The 15,954-nt window shown below is 42.7% G+C and overlaps 7 protein-coding genes across 7 annotated transcripts; 4 read left to right on the forward strand and 3 right to left on the reverse strand.

Annotated features, from left to right (window-relative positions):
- Positions 1 to 40: 40 nt before the first annotated feature.
- Positions 41 to 637, forward strand: L203_101125 (uncharacterized protein; the record flags this gene model as incomplete). The annotated part of the gene is made up of 4 exons (XM_066210570.1): positions 41 to 99; positions 145 to 228; positions 279 to 553; positions 609 to 637. The coding sequence occupies 4 exons, from the start codon at positions 41 to 43 to the stop codon at positions 635 to 637; spliced, it is 447 nt and encodes a 148-aa protein (XP_066066667.1).
- A 1,891-nt stretch (positions 638 to 2,528) lies between these two features.
- L203_101126 (uncharacterized protein) lies at positions 2,529 to 3,882 on the forward strand (the record flags this gene model as incomplete). The annotated part of the gene is made up of 5 exons (XM_066210571.1): positions 2,529 to 2,666; positions 2,711 to 2,962; positions 3,020 to 3,028; positions 3,078 to 3,562; positions 3,615 to 3,882. 5 exons carry the CDS (start codon positions 2,529 to 2,531, stop codon positions 3,880 to 3,882), a joined length of 1,152 nt encoding a protein of 383 aa, XP_066066668.1.
- Positions 3,883 to 3,979: 97 nt separating this feature from the next.
- Positions 3,980 to 5,596, reverse strand: L203_101127 (uncharacterized protein; the record flags this gene model as incomplete). Its single annotated transcript, XM_066210572.1, has 5 exons — positions 3,980 to 4,583; positions 4,635 to 4,835; positions 4,886 to 5,276; positions 5,329 to 5,373; positions 5,419 to 5,596. The coding sequence occupies 5 exons, from the start codon at positions 5,594 to 5,596 to the stop codon at positions 3,980 to 3,982; spliced, it is 1,419 nt and encodes a 472-aa protein (XP_066066669.1).
- A 447-nt stretch (positions 5,597 to 6,043) lies between these two features.
- Positions 6,044 to 7,332, forward strand: L203_101128 (uncharacterized protein; the record flags this gene model as incomplete). Its single annotated transcript, XM_066210573.1, has 3 exons — positions 6,044 to 6,156; positions 6,216 to 6,589; positions 6,659 to 7,332. The coding sequence occupies 3 exons, from the start codon at positions 6,044 to 6,046 to the stop codon at positions 7,330 to 7,332; spliced, it is 1,161 nt and encodes a 386-aa protein (XP_066066670.1).
- Positions 7,333 to 7,538: 206 nt separating this feature from the next.
- On the reverse strand, positions 7,539 to 9,098 carry L203_101129 (uncharacterized protein; the record flags this gene model as incomplete). The annotated part of the gene is made up of 9 exons (XM_066210574.1): positions 7,539 to 7,781; positions 7,833 to 8,018; positions 8,070 to 8,158; positions 8,205 to 8,270; positions 8,317 to 8,409; positions 8,480 to 8,537; positions 8,588 to 8,734; positions 8,782 to 8,853; positions 8,901 to 9,098. The coding sequence occupies 9 exons, from the start codon at positions 9,096 to 9,098 to the stop codon at positions 7,539 to 7,541; spliced, it is 1,152 nt and encodes a 383-aa protein (XP_066066671.1).
- Positions 9,099 to 10,189: 1,091 nt separating this feature from the next.
- On the reverse strand, positions 10,190 to 11,909 carry L203_101130 (uncharacterized protein; the record flags this gene model as incomplete). The annotated part of the gene is made up of 5 exons (XM_066210575.1): positions 10,190 to 10,390; positions 10,459 to 10,695; positions 10,745 to 11,126; positions 11,173 to 11,737; positions 11,786 to 11,909. 5 exons carry the CDS (start codon positions 11,907 to 11,909, stop codon positions 10,190 to 10,192), a joined length of 1,509 nt encoding a protein of 502 aa, XP_066066672.1.
- Positions 11,910 to 12,091: 182 nt separating this feature from the next.
- Positions 12,092 to 15,500, forward strand: L203_101131 (uncharacterized protein; the record flags this gene model as incomplete). Its single annotated transcript, XM_066210576.1, has 10 exons — positions 12,092 to 12,325; positions 12,374 to 12,578; positions 12,633 to 12,761; positions 12,805 to 13,086; positions 13,134 to 13,211; positions 13,259 to 13,950; positions 14,001 to 14,127; positions 14,176 to 14,343; positions 14,394 to 14,563; positions 14,619 to 15,500. 10 exons carry the CDS (start codon positions 12,092 to 12,094, stop codon positions 15,498 to 15,500), a joined length of 2,967 nt encoding a protein of 988 aa, XP_066066673.1.
- Between the last annotated feature and the right edge of the window lie 454 nt (positions 15,501 to 15,954).

A 15,954-nucleotide genomic window follows, 5' to 3' on the forward strand; every position in this document is an offset into this window, starting at 1 on the left:
GCATTTTAAATCTTGTCACAAACACAATAACTCTAGAACCATGCCCAAAATAAGAACTCAGAGAACAAAGCCACCTCCAGATGGATTCGAGGATATACGGTGAGTGTATCGTTCTGGGAGACCATTCTCACCTGTTCTTGCCAGGGATGTTCTCGAAGACTACGAGAAGAAAATGAGAGATGCAGAGAACGAAACACATGAAGGCAAACGTAAAGTGGAGTCGGTCTGGTACATGTTCTGTCTAGATACCGAGTAGCTTGAGACTGACAAGAGAACAGGCCAATCATGCGATTAACACATGCTCGCTCATGGTATATCTATGGCTTGTATTACAAGCGCGAGCTCATTTCTAGAGAATTATACGATTGGTTATTAAAGCAAGGCTATGCAGATGCCAACCTGATAGCAAAATGGAAAAAGAATGGATACGAAAAGCTCTGCTGTGTGCGATGTATCCAGACAAAAGATATGAATTTTCAAGGTTCAACTTGTATATGTAGGGTGCCAAAGGCTCAATTGAAAAAAGGCGTCGTGGTGGAATGCCCTCATTGTGGTGCGTAGATTTGTTGGATTAGATAATGATAGGGTTGTGCTAATGATGGATGTAGGATGTCGTGGCTGCGCTTCTTCCGACTAGTCCAATGCATATTTGTACAAGTACAGCTTGCAGAACAAATTATCCACTTCAGCTGCCGGCGCTGCTCCCATTGAATTACTAGGAATTTCTGTTAATGGTGTGCTGACTCTTTCATCTATTCTTTGTTCATCAGCCAGTATGGATAAACTCTTCAACACGCAAATATTAGTGACTGTGAACCATTAATCTGTGTTGAGAAAGCGTTCAATCTTGAGCGCAATCCTCGACTCGATGTTTAGGACAAGACATACTGCGCTCAGTGCACACCATGAATCTCGTCTTTGATTCTTTTGCCGGCCATTGAGCATGTCTACTCATCAAGTGCCAAGTTTTAAACTTTGAAAATCTCAAGCAATTGGCAATCTGGCGGATGACTTTTGCAGCAGTATGGATACACTCAATAGCAAACGTCTATAGGTGAGAAAGCTTTTACAGCTTTCAACAATGGGTTTCTTCCCGTTTTATTGTTTAAAAATGAAGATTCTACGAAAGGTGAGTATCCTGGTTGATATTTGTTTGAATAAGAGGTACAGTGACGAGACTATATATTGAATCGAAACAAATGTAATTTTGTCTATTAACTGAGAATCCATGCGTTGGGCCCAGATACCGCATACAATCAACTTGTGGAGGCTACTGGCAGGTGTAACAATTGATATTTTGAGGTATAATTCTATATGGTTTGTATATCCAAGCAAGATGCTCACAAGATTTGAGAGATCCTTACTTAGTGTCACATTGTTCCTTGATGGATTCGCCAATTGTCATTCATTTGGTCGAGCTGACAGCTGGCTCTGCTTACCTGTTTGCTAGTACAACCCACACATATGTGATTCTACTGAATGTTAGGATATGTCGCCATGTTTGGAATCATGTTTGTGACACAGACAAGGCAGCAAATCTTGATCATATTTAAACAGCTATTAAAATTTGTTTTTTGTTTTTGTTTTTGAAAAGTAGCATCAGGCATCCTGACATGGGGCCTACAATTGTATGTGAGCAGCCTGGTACGTCGTGATGTTGAAAACCTTGTGAAGAGACTCTACAACTTACTTTTGCTACTGGAATTCAGTATTATAAAGAGTCAAAACGACAGGTTACACTAACGAAACACATCCATGCTCTGGTCATCCTCGGTCAATTAAAGATCCAATGTATGTGTCAGGAATTGGGTTATGTCTTGGGGCTTTGAACTGAAGACCTTGGGACGAGATGTAGCTTCGCTGAGGAATGTTTAGCTGGAATAGATGAAGACAGTCATTTAAGATTCATTCTCTGGAGAGCTATTAACAGGTCCTTCCTTATATCTTCTCAGGTCCTGTGGCGGTGACTCAACTATACAACTTCTTCAAAATACACCATCCCCTCAACTCTCCTGACCTTTCCTTGCCATCATTCTAATAGTATGGTTAGAATCTTCTTGAGGTAAGATGCTGGAGATTGAGAGCAACCTTGGTACCCATTTGAAGCTTCTTATCCCCCACGCTGTCATTGGAAGCACAGAATAAGATCTCGTTTGTCCCCTCTGCACAAGCAGCCAATACTAGGTTCATTATCTAGCACAAATGAACGGTTGCGTACTTTCTAGGTTTCTTGTTATCCTCCACTCACTATTTGTACACCTTTTAGAAAGCAAAAAGAGGATCTGGACACCAGCTGGCAACTATTCCAGCTGTATTCTTTAACTCTTCGTCAACTTCTTTCAAAACTTGTTCTGAGAAATAGTCTTGAAGCGATGGAAAAGTGGTCAGCGAAAGTGGAGGTTTTGTGCCTGGATTGAAAGTAAATTCCTCATTCTGAAATTGTCTTTTCTTCTTGAAATTGCTTCATGCTAAGAACTTTTCTGACTACAAGACAACTTAAAAACCTGAACTGGAAGTATCATAATAGTATGGCTGTCCCAAACAACCCACAAGATCCAATGGATCTCCTTACTAGGCTGCCGCAAAAGTTCCAAGAAGCCAGGCAGAGTGGACAACTCTTTTTCTTTCCAAGTGAAGCCAAGGACGTCTATTCTGATGGCCGCAGAGTGGGTGATGCTGTCCGAAATGTATGGTTGCTTACTATAAGCAGTTCAATATCCGTCTGTGTCAAGCGCTCCAAGACAAAGCCCAGGCCAAAGCTGATGCGCTCTCTGCCTTGCAACAAGAAAAGGCAGATGGTTCGCCTGACAAGAAGCGTCCCAAAGTCGCTTGCGAGACTGAAAAGGATCAAAAAATCATTGACAATCAGAATCAACAAGAGCCCTTCAAGCCGCCTTATGTTCCCGAGCTGTTTCTTGGGTCTCTGGAAGGATTTGAAGGAGAAGAAGGAATGTCTATTCTTGTACGTCTTTTGCTATTTCTAATTGTGAAAGCTATGTGATGACGGTTGCAAACCTAGTTGAATAAGGTTGGTTATATCTTTGTTATTTTGATCAAATGTTTTCTAACCTTGATAGTATGCTGTACTTCCCGAGCATATGCTTCTCACACCCTTCTCCTTTCAACCCCAATCTCTTCCACCTACTCCGCCTCAGCTTGCTCTTGCCTACCTTATTCTGCTCTCAGCCTCCCGACATCCTACCAGGCCCCGCAAAATGCTTTCTTTCTATAACGGCGGGGAAGGCGCGGGCGCCAGTCAACCTTGGCGTCATCTTCAGTTCATTGAAGTTCCCAGTGGTCGAGCTCCTATAGAAGAGTGGATCCAGAGCATGAGTTTCGAGAGAAAGGACAAGCCTTTGATCGTTCCCGATCTACCATATTTACATATTGTACACCCTCTGCCTTCAGCCAGCCAGATGTCTTATCCTCTTACCCCTGAATCGATCGAGAATCTCATTGATACCTTGGCACCAGCATTGATGAAATTGTTGGATATGGCATTTGATGCTGCTAGGAGACATGGAAGCATCAAAGATGGAGGATGGAACCTGCTCATGACCCTGTGCGTATACACATGCCTGCAAACAAACATGCGATTGACAAGGATGTGGCAGAGAGCATATACACTTGATCCCCCGTACTCGTCCTTCTTTCCCTCTTCCTGATCCTCATCCTCCATTAGAACTCAATTCTCTTGGATATGCAGGCCTCATGCTTGTCCGTTCTCAGGAAGAAGAAGATACCCTCATGCAATCTGTGGAAGGACAGGGGGGGTTGATGAGTGTTTTGGCCAAGTGTGGTATGGATAGAGTATTTGGAGAACAAGTTTTGGAGGCCGAAGTCGCTTTTCATGGACACATGGAGACAGAAATGGTGCAATAGAAACATAGACAAAGACGAGCGTTTGGAGCAGAAAGTATGCATGGAATATGCTTGCAAGAGATGTAAATGTACAACAAATTTAGTATCTATAATCGTTCTAAACCTCTCCTCCAACCCAAGCCCATACAAGAAATCCTAGACCCCAAGGGCCAACACTAGCCACCCTCCAACCTATCCTTCTCAAAGCCCTTGATAATTTCTCCTTCGTTAACTCCTTTTCCATCTGTGCTGATTGTATTTGTGCGCTTGATTGGATAAAAGGTCGAAGACCTTTCTGCCTGTAAACGTCTAATATGGGATGAGAGTGCCTGTTGTGAAGAGCCTCAGGGAAAGTAGAAATGCTCTGAGGTTGGGTTTGGCTTTGCATCTGAGCTTGAAGGTTCCTGACTTTGATTCGCTGAAATTCATCGAGCATCATGATCCGCTGACAGATTCGAAATGGTCGTCCTATAATTTGAGCCAAAACACTTGCCAATATGCCACCTGTTACAATAGTGACAGCCTGGGCAAGCCTCGCCTTGACTGGAGCTTGCGGCCGATCCAAACAAGGACGATAAGCAATTGTCCGTGTTTTAGGGGAACACTGGGAATCACCAAGATTGATCCATTCTTGTTGAATATCTCCGCCATAAAATTGTTTTACCCTCAATCCCACTCTTCTCGTTACATCAAAAGCCGCAAAGAAACAGCTATAGCCGAATCTGCATTCCATTTTATAAGCCAGAATGTTTCAGCTTTAGAGATAAACTAACGCATCGCGTGCTGCAGCCCATTTCCAACCTTTCCACCAGTTCTTTTCTTTTTTCCAAGTTTTGCTAGCAAACAAGTTTTTAACTGCTTGGAAAGGGGTGATTGGTTGAACGCTCGAGAAAGCAGATGGAAAATTGGAAACAGGCAAGTTTACAAAACGAGCAAGAAGCGTGGCCCACGACATGGTTGACTGCTGGACGAATCTGTATCGGGCAGTCAGCATACGTTGAGAGTTGGCACCAACGGGACGCACCTCATGACGTTCTCAACAGGTGTAAAAGCTAAGCCTTGTACTACCCCTGCCCCTGCCCCTGCGATACCTGACAAAAATGTCGGATGATTTGGTATTACCGTTGGTCCTCTTATCAGAGTTTCCAAATTTATCTCATCTTCTTTCGTTACTTCTCCTTGGTCTGTTTCTAGCTTTCTTTGAAAAATAGACAATTTTGCAAGCGCAAGAGAGAAAATCGAGTGTGACGTGAAAAGGAGGAAGCCGAGCGTTGCATTAACAAGCATAGGGGGGGTTATGACAAGAGTTACCGTGATCAGCCCTGACTTATTGGAAAGAAGAGAACGAATAAACTGGGGCGAGAGAGTTTGGTCTGTAGAAAGAGCCAACTGCCGCAAACCTAGCCAATTATCCACTGTAATCTAGGTAAGCGAATGCCATTAGCCTTGACAGTAATGAGGGCATACCTCGGTTAGGCTTGAACAACTTGGATGGTTTCTTAAATAGAAATCCTGCGTCAATGAGCTCATTGCATTCAAAAGATTAAACATGCATACCAGTAAAGAGCACCAAAGATCTAGCAAAAGCAGCTCCAGCTGAACTTGAAGCCGATGAGATGGCAAGCGTATCTGCTTGGCTTGTTCTGTTCTTCTCCTTTGCAGCAACTGAAAACCGCACAGTTGTACGCAGTGTACCCCATCTTGACAGAGTCTCTTCAGGACGTGTTACATTCATTGTTGAATCATTGCTTGAATCGGTCGAAGAATAAAGAATTAAGAGAAAACAAAGTCACAAAGATAAAATCAAAGAGACAAAAGTGGAGGCAGGCTACATAAAAGAAAGTCGTTGTGTCACAACTTTTTTCGCAATAATTTTTCGTTATCCACAAATTTTTCATTCTTTTTGTTTTCTTTTTCATCTCAAAAGTTTACGATATCCATCCAAGTCATTCTAGAGTAGGTCATTCTCGCCTATCGTCTATGAGAAACATAGATTCAAGGATGTTTTCGCACTGGGCACTGAGCACCCTCACAAAGAGAGGTGAACTGATTATAACGCCTATTCCACCTTAGGAGGGTGGAGCGAGCCTAGAAAACTCGCGACTGAGAATCTGTCTTTTTTAGACCCTCATTATGCCAAACTAAAGCTGACTTTGCAATATTTTAGCTTTCGAAATACAGGATGGAAAATGACGCTGAGGTTGTTTCGTCAAGTGAAGACGTTTTGAAATTATTTGAAACTGTTCAGACAGCTATTGATGCAACTATTTCTTCTTCTCATTCATTATTGAACAAGTAGGCATTATCTCGCTCATGGAATATGCTGGCTTGACAGCTAATACGCGAGCGAATAGGGTTGAAAAGCACGATCCAACGCTCAGTTTCGACAATGGTCTGTCGTTACTCAACCTGAGACCACACATTTTATTGTCATCACTGCACCACCTTGTCATCTTGCTTGCTCTTCGTCTCACCGGCTTTTGTCCGGCCACAAATCCGTCATTGTCTTCATCTCTAACCACACCATTTGCTAATCCACGGTCCCGACCTCAAATTACCCAAGACATTGCCCTCACAGAAATAGCCGGCGAGTTGATTATGAATCAAGAGGTTATGGAAAAAGTCCGAGGACTAGAGAGCAAATTGGAATACCAAATCAAGAAACTTGTTGGTCTCGCCGAGGCTGAGGAGAAGCGAGGAAAAGAGATTGTTGAGAATGCAGAAGAAGGTGATTATTTTATTTATTTATTTTGCAATCTGCGTTTGTAATGCTTTATTAATACAAAATTTGCTACAGACCCATTATCTTTTCGGCCAAACCTTTCTGCAATTGTTTCTCGCAACGAGCCTAAAGCTATCGTAGAAAAATATGTTGCTGCTTCGGACGGCGGTGAAGATAACGAGGAACAAAAGTCTGGGGTTTATCGCCCACCGCGTGTGGCTGCTATGCCATATAATGAATCCTCTGTGACTCGTCGAGAACGGGAACGTCGTGCGCCTGCTCTGTTGGGTGAATTTGCCGCCACAATGGACAACACGCCCCTATTGGAATCTACAACAGGGCTTTCTGTTCGTCCCGTCATGTCTGCGTCTGTCAAACATTCAAATTCTGTCAGCGCTAAACGTGCTGCTGAACTTAAACGAATTCAAGACTTTGAAGAAGAAAACATGACGAGATTGGTCACTTCCAAAAGGGAGGCAAAAAGGAGGCGAGAAGACGAGGAAGCCCTGGCAATGGGCTTTGGTGTTGGGCCGAGTAGAGGTAGAAGAGGTAGAAATGGTCTGGAGGCGGAGCTGGAAGGTGTACTTGGAGAAAGAGGAGATAAAGGAGTTTGGGACAATGTAGGTGGTAAATTTGGGCAGAGAGGCGATGCCCTAGAGAGAGGCAGAAAAAGAATTAGCACATCTGGCTTAGGAAGCGGGAAACCAAAGAAAGCCAAATTTGAGAGAGAGCTCAAGAGACGAAAGTAGAGCAACATTTTCGTTAAAAAGTCTCACAATACGATTATACATCCTGGTAGCAGACAATAATTACCATATCAAGCATGTCAAGTGTTACGACACTGATTGCAATCCATTATATTTAGATTATCTTTTGATTTCAGAGCAAGAGGGAGACTATATTACAATATTCAATTCATTAGTATGTAAACAAAATGGACGCCAGAGTCAACAGCTTAGATCTCAGCCATAGAGCTGATCAACCCGGCATTGGTAGCGAGTCCTGATCCATCTCGGTGCTGACCATGTTCATCACGCACGGAGGCAGCGATCTGGTTTGCGACATCATTGTCCATACCTGCAGCACCCATGGTACCGAGGTTCATGGGAACGAAAACAACCTTGCTACCAGAAGTACGAGCCATGGCTTGCAAAGCTTCAAGTTGTCGGATTTGCATAGCAGCAGGAGAAGCGAGAATCTTTTATATGTCAATTATTGCTCTGCCACTATATGTTGTAAACAAACTTACATCTGCCGCTTGTCTCATCAACTTGGCAGCATCAACCTCAGCGCGAGCAGCAATGACCTTGGATTCACCAATCCTCTTCTGAGTCGCTGCACTAGAGAGCGATTGCTGGAGCTCGACGGAAAAGTTGATATCTTTGAGGAGAATAGACTCGATGGCAACTCCCCACTTTTCGGCTGTTGCTTCAATCTATCAAGCAAAGGTTAGTAAAAGACGCAGTACCGTTACAGATCTTCATACAATCTCGGCAACTTCATGGGCGAGGCCCTCTCGATCGGAAATAACGCTTTGAAGAGCCCTTCCACCGACAACTTGACGAAGCGTAGTCTCTGTGACAATGTTAGTTTTATCCGTTCTAAAACAGAAGTCGCTCACGAGCACGCTCCATCAGGGCCCAAGAGACATTATTGATACCAAAAGATGCCCGATAAGGAGAAATCACTTTACGTCGATCAGTCGCGGAATAGAGATACAAATTCAAACTTACCGTGCCAACAGATGACACTGTCAACATCAACAGAAACGTTGTCTTTGGTTTGCACAGTTTGACGAGGGACAGAAGTCAACTGAATCTTCACATCTGGCAAGCCAAGTCAGCGTCAACCCACATGGACAAGTATAAGCCAAAAAGGCCGGATGGCTATACCCACCTACGATATTAACAGACTCAGTGCATACATTAACCCTAACCAAGCCAGGGTCGACAGACTACAACAGACATATCAGGCCATTGTTGAGCATTCTCCACAACCTCTCACCTTGTAAAACTGCCCAAATCTGGAGACCAGCCCGACAGATCCTTGGGCGACATTGCTGTACGGGTTGGGACAAGGACAGCATGGAATCATGCCAATGGCACCAATACATGACCCAAGAGCGTTCATCATAGACCCATAAAAGCCATGCTATGATATGTGTGAGTCACAACCAAGCAACCCTCCATCAACCTCACCTCGATACTGCCAGTTCCCAAGTCTTGGGCGTAGGAAGGTTGCATCTCATTTTGCCTTAGAGGCTGAACAGTCTGGTCCGTCATCAGCTCCTGTCAACTCCGTCAACCTGTCCATGTACGAGTAATCCTCCCTCTAAATTTTGAGCTTTGGCAATCATCTTTGGCTGGCGAGGAACGTCATCGGTCACATAACGATCCAAATCGTGTTCTTCAGGAATGGATGAAGGTTGCTTTCCATTTGCGTTTATACCCTGACCGTTGTTAAAGTTGATGGTGGACCCATCCATTGAAGGCTTTCCGTATTCTGATGAAGACATTATAGTTGCTGTGGTTGAAAGATCAAAAGTGGCGAAAAGAAAATGACTGTTATATTGTATTCTGATTATCAATAAATACACAGATTACATCATAACTTTGTTTTTAAGAATGCAGTGTTTAATAACTTGGCTATATGTAGGCACAGGGATGCCTCACTAAGTTGTCGATGCTAAATACTATTAGAATAGTATATATATATATTGTTAAAGTTCTTGATACTGCAAAACTAGCACTGGTCATGCATCGAAATGAAGTATCTAAAGAAATCATATCTAATCATTCAACCTTTATCTATCATCCTCAAAGCCCATAATCCCGCGGGGTTTCTAGGAGTGGCAAGTGAGGTGCTTGCACTTACACTATATGTAGGCACAGGAGTGCCTCACTGAATTGTCAATGATAAGTACTATTAGAATAGTATATATATATATTGTTAAAGTTCTTGATACCGCAAAACTAGCATTGGTCATGCATCTAAATGAAGTATCTAAAGAGAAACTATTCTATCTACAATTTATGTATTCTATGTTGACGGACTTTTCCGGGTTTTCCCATGTGGCTGCGTGAAGTGGTATGCACTTACAGCTATAATGTGTTAAAATGGATTTTCTAATGATAAATAGCTGTTTTATGGTATAAGTGAATAAGATGTAATTTGTTGTACATGCTTCTACTATACATATCTTTATTGCATATACAATGTAAGTGGAAGTATTTGGCCGTAGGCATTCTACCAGTATATCTTTTGGCTTTGCCATTGCTTGTACTTTGGAGACATTGGAAATATTCAAAGACTTGGTTCAGCATGTCATCCAATTCAAACACAGAGCTCATGAGTTAATCAGGTGTTCACTGATAGCATTGTCAAACTATAAATATTCTCTCTGAAAGAATATCAGCTCATATAAGAATTCAGTGTGATGCGAAAACGAAGATCGAAATCAAATACTACACAAATAAGTCATATTCCCCAGCTATACTGATTTCCCTATACGCGATTATTAGGAAAGGGCAGAGGTACCTTCACTCAATAAACCCTCAAAAAATGATACTACGCTTCATCAAATTCCCCATTCTGATATGGAGACCATCATAAGACAGGCTCTCCCCAATCTCTCTTTTCCAATCTTCCCTCCCCAATCTCCCAAACCATTAGTCTTCTGAAAAAGGGCATATTCTTTGCTGTAAATTCAAAGCCGTTTTCAACTAGATCCCGTCCACGAGTAAGTGCTTCAAGAGTTTGGAGAGTGAATACACCACAGTCAGACCCGTTGTCTTGTTGTGGTGTATTCTATATAATGAATAGAGAGAGAGAGCAAATTGTTAGCTTATACAAAAAAGGCAACCAAAAGAACCAACCTTGTTGAATATATCCACCCAACCAATCAAATCCATAGGTTTTCCCTTTTTATCTCTACTCTCCTTGTCAAGATATTCTCGCACGTTCTTAAAGATTGTTTTCCTTGAATTTCCGTAATCTCCCATAGAATCATAATACTCGATACGTTTACGAGGAAAGTTGATAGCGAGACATGTCCAATGAAGATTACCGAGATTAATAGGAAAGAAGAGTATATCAAGTGAGAATATGTCGACCTGACATCCTGCGTCAACGGAACAACACCAGGATCTGATGAGAAAGTACCTTTTTCGTCCATCGCCTCAGTCGTGCACTTTCATATCCTTTATCTGCTAACCTTACGTAGAAGAACGAATTGAGAAAATGCACTTTCCTCCCATCTCCTCTTTCTCCTTTTAATCTTTGCACCATCAAGTCGCAATAACCATTGATGACTTCATCATCCAACCATATATTCGGTTTTAATCTCTTCAACGATGAGCTAGTTATTTCCGCAGCAGGCACTACTTTTTTGAAGGAAGGATTAGAGAGATGTTGGTCTATTGTTCGTTCTTGTTGTGGGTTGAGTTTAGTAGGGATGAAGACTTTGGAGGGGCGGAGAAGAGCTTCCTTTTGTAAGTGAAGTTCTTTGAGGTTTTTTAAGACGGAAAACAACTCGAAGCGAGATCTACGACACATGAGCCTTCAGCCATGATACAGAGAGTGAAGCTTACGGTTTGGAAGCTTGTTCTTTTGCCTTGACTCCAATCTCCCTCTTTGTTCTAGGCTTGTATCCTGATTTAGGTTTTGACACAATATCATCCAATTCCTTCGTTGCTTGATCATTTTGTAGCACCTTCCGTATTCCCTTAATACTTTCGTCTATACGGCGTAAACTTCGCCGTCTATCCAGCGCTTGTCGTCCAGAAAACATCGACATAACTCTTTGGCTCGCAAGATCCTGGTTTCGATTATTTTGGCGCGTCGTTAGTGATCTGGGAGACGCATCGTACCATAATGGACGACGTGGGGATTCAATAGTAGAAGACCAGGTGAACGAGTTTGATTGCGAGTAAGCATCGCGATTAGGCCGCATTGGACGCCTGCGTCTTCTTCGCTGCGAGCAAGTTGCGTTTCCTTGTGCATCTGTCGAGGACGATGGGGATGGTGGTGAGATAGGTGATGGTGGATCCGGGAAAGAGAGGTTTGCACTCATTCCTTGAATAGAGTCCGGGGGATCTTGCGACTCAGATTGCTCACTCTCTCCATCGCTTGGAGGTTCCTCATTCGGTTCGCGAGCTGTCGCTAGTTATTAAATCGCTTGCGATAGAAATTAGCAAGACACACCTGTCCAGCGCAACAAACTGCCCATAAAGCCAAAGAAGCCGGTTCTATGGGAAGGTGTGATACGAGATCTTTTTAAGGCGTTTTGCTGTGAGAATGATACTGAACGTTGCCTTTTGACGGACATAGGTTATAAATGATATTATAAAGGTTGATTTGGAAAGTTATGCTCAATCACAAACAAATTCATTGAAATAGATAAATAAAAGATTAATTACGTAACATATACTGATTATTCGCCGCTCACTCCACTAGTCAACATTCAACAAAACATCAACAACAATAAAAAAATATTTTCAAGAAAAAGTTATGGCAGCACTTCAGCATACCATATCTTCAGCAGAGATAATGGCCGAGGATTCTGACGAGCCGGCACCACTAGAAGTACAATTCAACCGACAGGGCGAAGAGGAGGAAGCTGCAGACCAAATTGTGCTGGACTCTGCTAACGAAGAATATGAAACGGAAGAAGAGCTGCGACAAATGCAAATACAAGCACTTAAACAGCAGCATGGAAAGGAAAAAGAGAGGAAGCGTGTCAAAGTAGCTTTACTCTGTGATTAACTGTTTAGTAACTGACTTGTCAAATAGGTGTATGAACTGCGAGATACTTCTTGGTTTGATCGTGGCACAGGTTTCTGCAAAGGATTTGTCGAAGATGATGGTGTAGCATGCCTTCAAGTTGAAGCTGAAGATCCTGTGCAAGAAGATCCAGATGAACCAGGCGGCTTTATGGCGCGCGACTTTCTTTTAAACACTCCTGTAGAGAGGGACGATATCTATGGAAAACAGCAAGGTGACTATTTGCGTTGATGTAAATGCAAACAGCATTGCTAATCAAACCGTTCAGATACTTTGATTGTTTGGACTGATCCAAAGACAGGTGTGGACATTGCTTTGTCATTCCAAGATGCCGAAGGTTGCGAGGACACTTGGAACTTTATCTGTGATGTTCAAAAGCACCTTTTATCTCTTGCCAGTGGGTCTATCCTGTTTAGCCTACACAAAATTAATGGTTGTAGACGAACGGCCAGCGCCTTCATCATCCTCTCCACATGCTTCACCGTCCTTCACACCAACAAATCCTACCTCTCTCCGATGGCAACCTCCGAGTCTCTCGAATATACGAGATCAAGAATATTCCTTACGATTTTCAGCTAAAACGGCTCAAGGCCGTGAAAGATGTATAGAACATATTTTGAATGAGGATTATATAAAGCGGTTAACTGTCATTTTTGAACAGGCAGAGGATTTGGAGAGCATCGATGATTTGCACGCGCTATGCTCTCTAATGCAAACCATCTGTAGGTCAAGGTATGATAACTAATCTGAAGATATTGATCAAGAGTAGTGTTATTCAATGATAACGGTATATTTGAATATATATTGCAGGAAGATGTGTTTCAGGGTGTTATTGGAATGCTTGAATGTATGTCTCGTTAATCTAAATAATGCAAGAGCTAATGCCTATGTCAGACGATCCAGAACACCCTGATTACAAGGCTAACTTTCGAGCCCATTTCCTAGAATCTTCTCAATATCGATCTGTTGTCCCAATTCCTGAACCCCTCATCCTTCATAAAATTCATCAAACGTATCGTCTACTTTTCCTCAAAGACATCGTCTTGGCTAGAATGATAGATGATCCAGCTTTCAATATCCTGAATGGCTTTGTCTTTTTCAACCAAGTCGATATTCTCAACTACATTCAGGGTACCGAAGGGATACTAGAAAATCTTTTTGGACCATTTAGAGAGCCTCTTCCTTTACCACCTGCAGAGGGCGAGCAATTACCCAACTTAAACGAGAAAAAACGCGATATTATCTTCTTTCTCCATTCTCTCTGTACAACAGCCAAATCCATACAATTGGTCCCACGTATCAACCTGTATCGTAATCTTATAGAACGAGGTCTCATTTCTCCCATCAAATACGCCCTTCGACGGCCTGAAGCCAGGATATTGCATGCAGGTGCCGAGATGCTGACTCTGGTAGTGGAACATGACGCAAACAGCGTCAAAGTCCAGATATTCAAGGAGGAAGAACGGAAAGAGCGCACAGTTGTCCAGGAAATTGTTTCGGTATTGCAAAGCACCGGGAATGGAGGGCTCATGGGTCAAATGGGGGACACTTTAAGGACTTTATTGGAAGGACCCGTCGACACGGAGGTATGTGCTTGTATTAGTTAGCACTGGAGGCAAAAGGCTGATCTGGTTAGACTTTCATCGGCAAAAAGGAAGCTCCAGTAACAGAGACATTCAACACGTACTTTTATGAGAACATTGCTTTAAGTCTATTCAGACCACTTCTTGAGATAGCAGATTTCAAAGAAAATCGTACAAAAGGTAATATTCTATTCAAATCATGTGAGACCAAAAGCTGATGCAAGATAGCATTAGATTTGTCGAGAGAGTATATGACGTTGATACAAACTCTGGTTGAATTGCTCAGCTATTGTGTCATACATCATCAGCACAAAAGTTCATACTTCATCTTGTCCAACCCCATAAGCAAAAGAATTGCAGGGCTGCTGTATGTGAGAGATAAGCCGTTACGGCATGGTGTGTATAGCTGTTCTTGCCATACTAATGACTTGCTGATTCTCTATCAGCTGCTTTGAGGTTCTTGAGAGCATGTCTGAAAACACCCAATCACTTTATTCATAGACATTTCGTTAAGAATGATTTACTTGAGCCGCTCGTGATTTTGTTGGAGGAAGAGGGTATAAGAGACAATATGATGAGCAGTGCGTGTATGGAGGTTGTGGAACAAATTCGCAAGGTCAGTGATCTGTGTATAGTTTCAGAATTGGACAGAAACTGACTCCATAGAGTAGGATAATATCAAGTCTATAATAAATTACCTTTTTGACAGCTACAGTCCCCGTCTTGAAGCTTTGTCTCACCGTCCCCTCCTCAGACCAATCATCATGGGTATTCGTTCTCGTTGGGAGATAAACAACGAGCCTGCTCCATCGGTTCTTCTTGTTGCCAATACATCCATGACCGAAACTGAAGGCTGGGGTGGAGAAAGACGAGAAGAAGAATGGTTCGAAGAAAGCGACGAAGAAATTACTCAGGAGGCCGAGGAGGATGGCGAAAGCATACCGAGTAAAAGAAAGAGGAGTGGAGAAACTGGCGGCCCCAAAAAGAGGAGTGCTCCTCGGTCGACCGAAACAACAAGTGCGCTGGGACTGGATTATAACGATCCAGAGTCGCCCTTGTCCCATAATGATTCATCCCTTGAAGACCCGTTGCCCAATTCTACCACTTCCCTCACAACAACAACATCTCTTCTTGACCGAACTGTGATGAGAGCAGAGGAGAAGGAAAAGGAGAAAGACAGACAAAGAGTAAGGGGGTTAGAAGAAGGACTAGGAGATGTTCAAGCCAAGATGCGCGAAAAGCGGCGGCGAGAAGAAGAGGAAGATGAAGGGTTTGCAGGTCTTCTTGCAGGGACAAAACCACTGCCAGTAGCCACAGTTGCGGCATCTGCCGCAAGCGGAGGGGGCACAATAGAAGCAGGTAAAAGGGGAGATGACATAAATGACGAACGGGCTGAATTCATCATCGCCCCATCAATCACCGGCAATACACTCACAGATACGAGATCACAAACAGACCATATATCACCAGCTGAAGGGAAAAAAGCAGGAGGACTGAAAGAAGCAGGCAAGAAGATACGGCTAAATTTCTTGGGAAAGAAGCTAGGAAAATAATCCTTTGCTGTGTACAGAATTTTTCAAAAACAATTTATATTTTGAGGTGGATTTGTGAATCTGGGATTTAATGTTTGCATAGTTCTTTTGGTTTTTCATGAGAGGAGAAACAGGATGCTGTATGGAGGATCAATGTCAAGATGATGTATTCTAGAGTGATGCTGAGGCTTTCCTTTACATGTACTAGACATTTTGCATTTGGGTATATTTGACAATCCACTATTCTTGGACCGACATACTTCTTGAAGCGTTCTGAGTTGTGTACGAGATGTAGAGAGGAAAAAGTTAGTGTAGATCAAGCGGCATACAGCATTTTGGGTTTAAGCATGCCATTAGACGTGCTACATTATGATTATTCTACAGTGATATAAAGTGGACGAACTAAACCCTATCCTTTTCGCTTATTTCTTGATTATTGAATGGAACACCCTGTGTGCTCGGAAGCAGTAGGTTG

This window comes from Cryptococcus depauperatus, chromosome 1 (genome assembly GCF_001720195.1).
Source record: "Cryptococcus depauperatus CBS 7841 chromosome 1, complete sequence".
Taxonomy (NCBI): domain Eukaryota; kingdom Fungi; phylum Basidiomycota; class Tremellomycetes; order Tremellales; family Cryptococcaceae; genus Cryptococcus; species Cryptococcus depauperatus.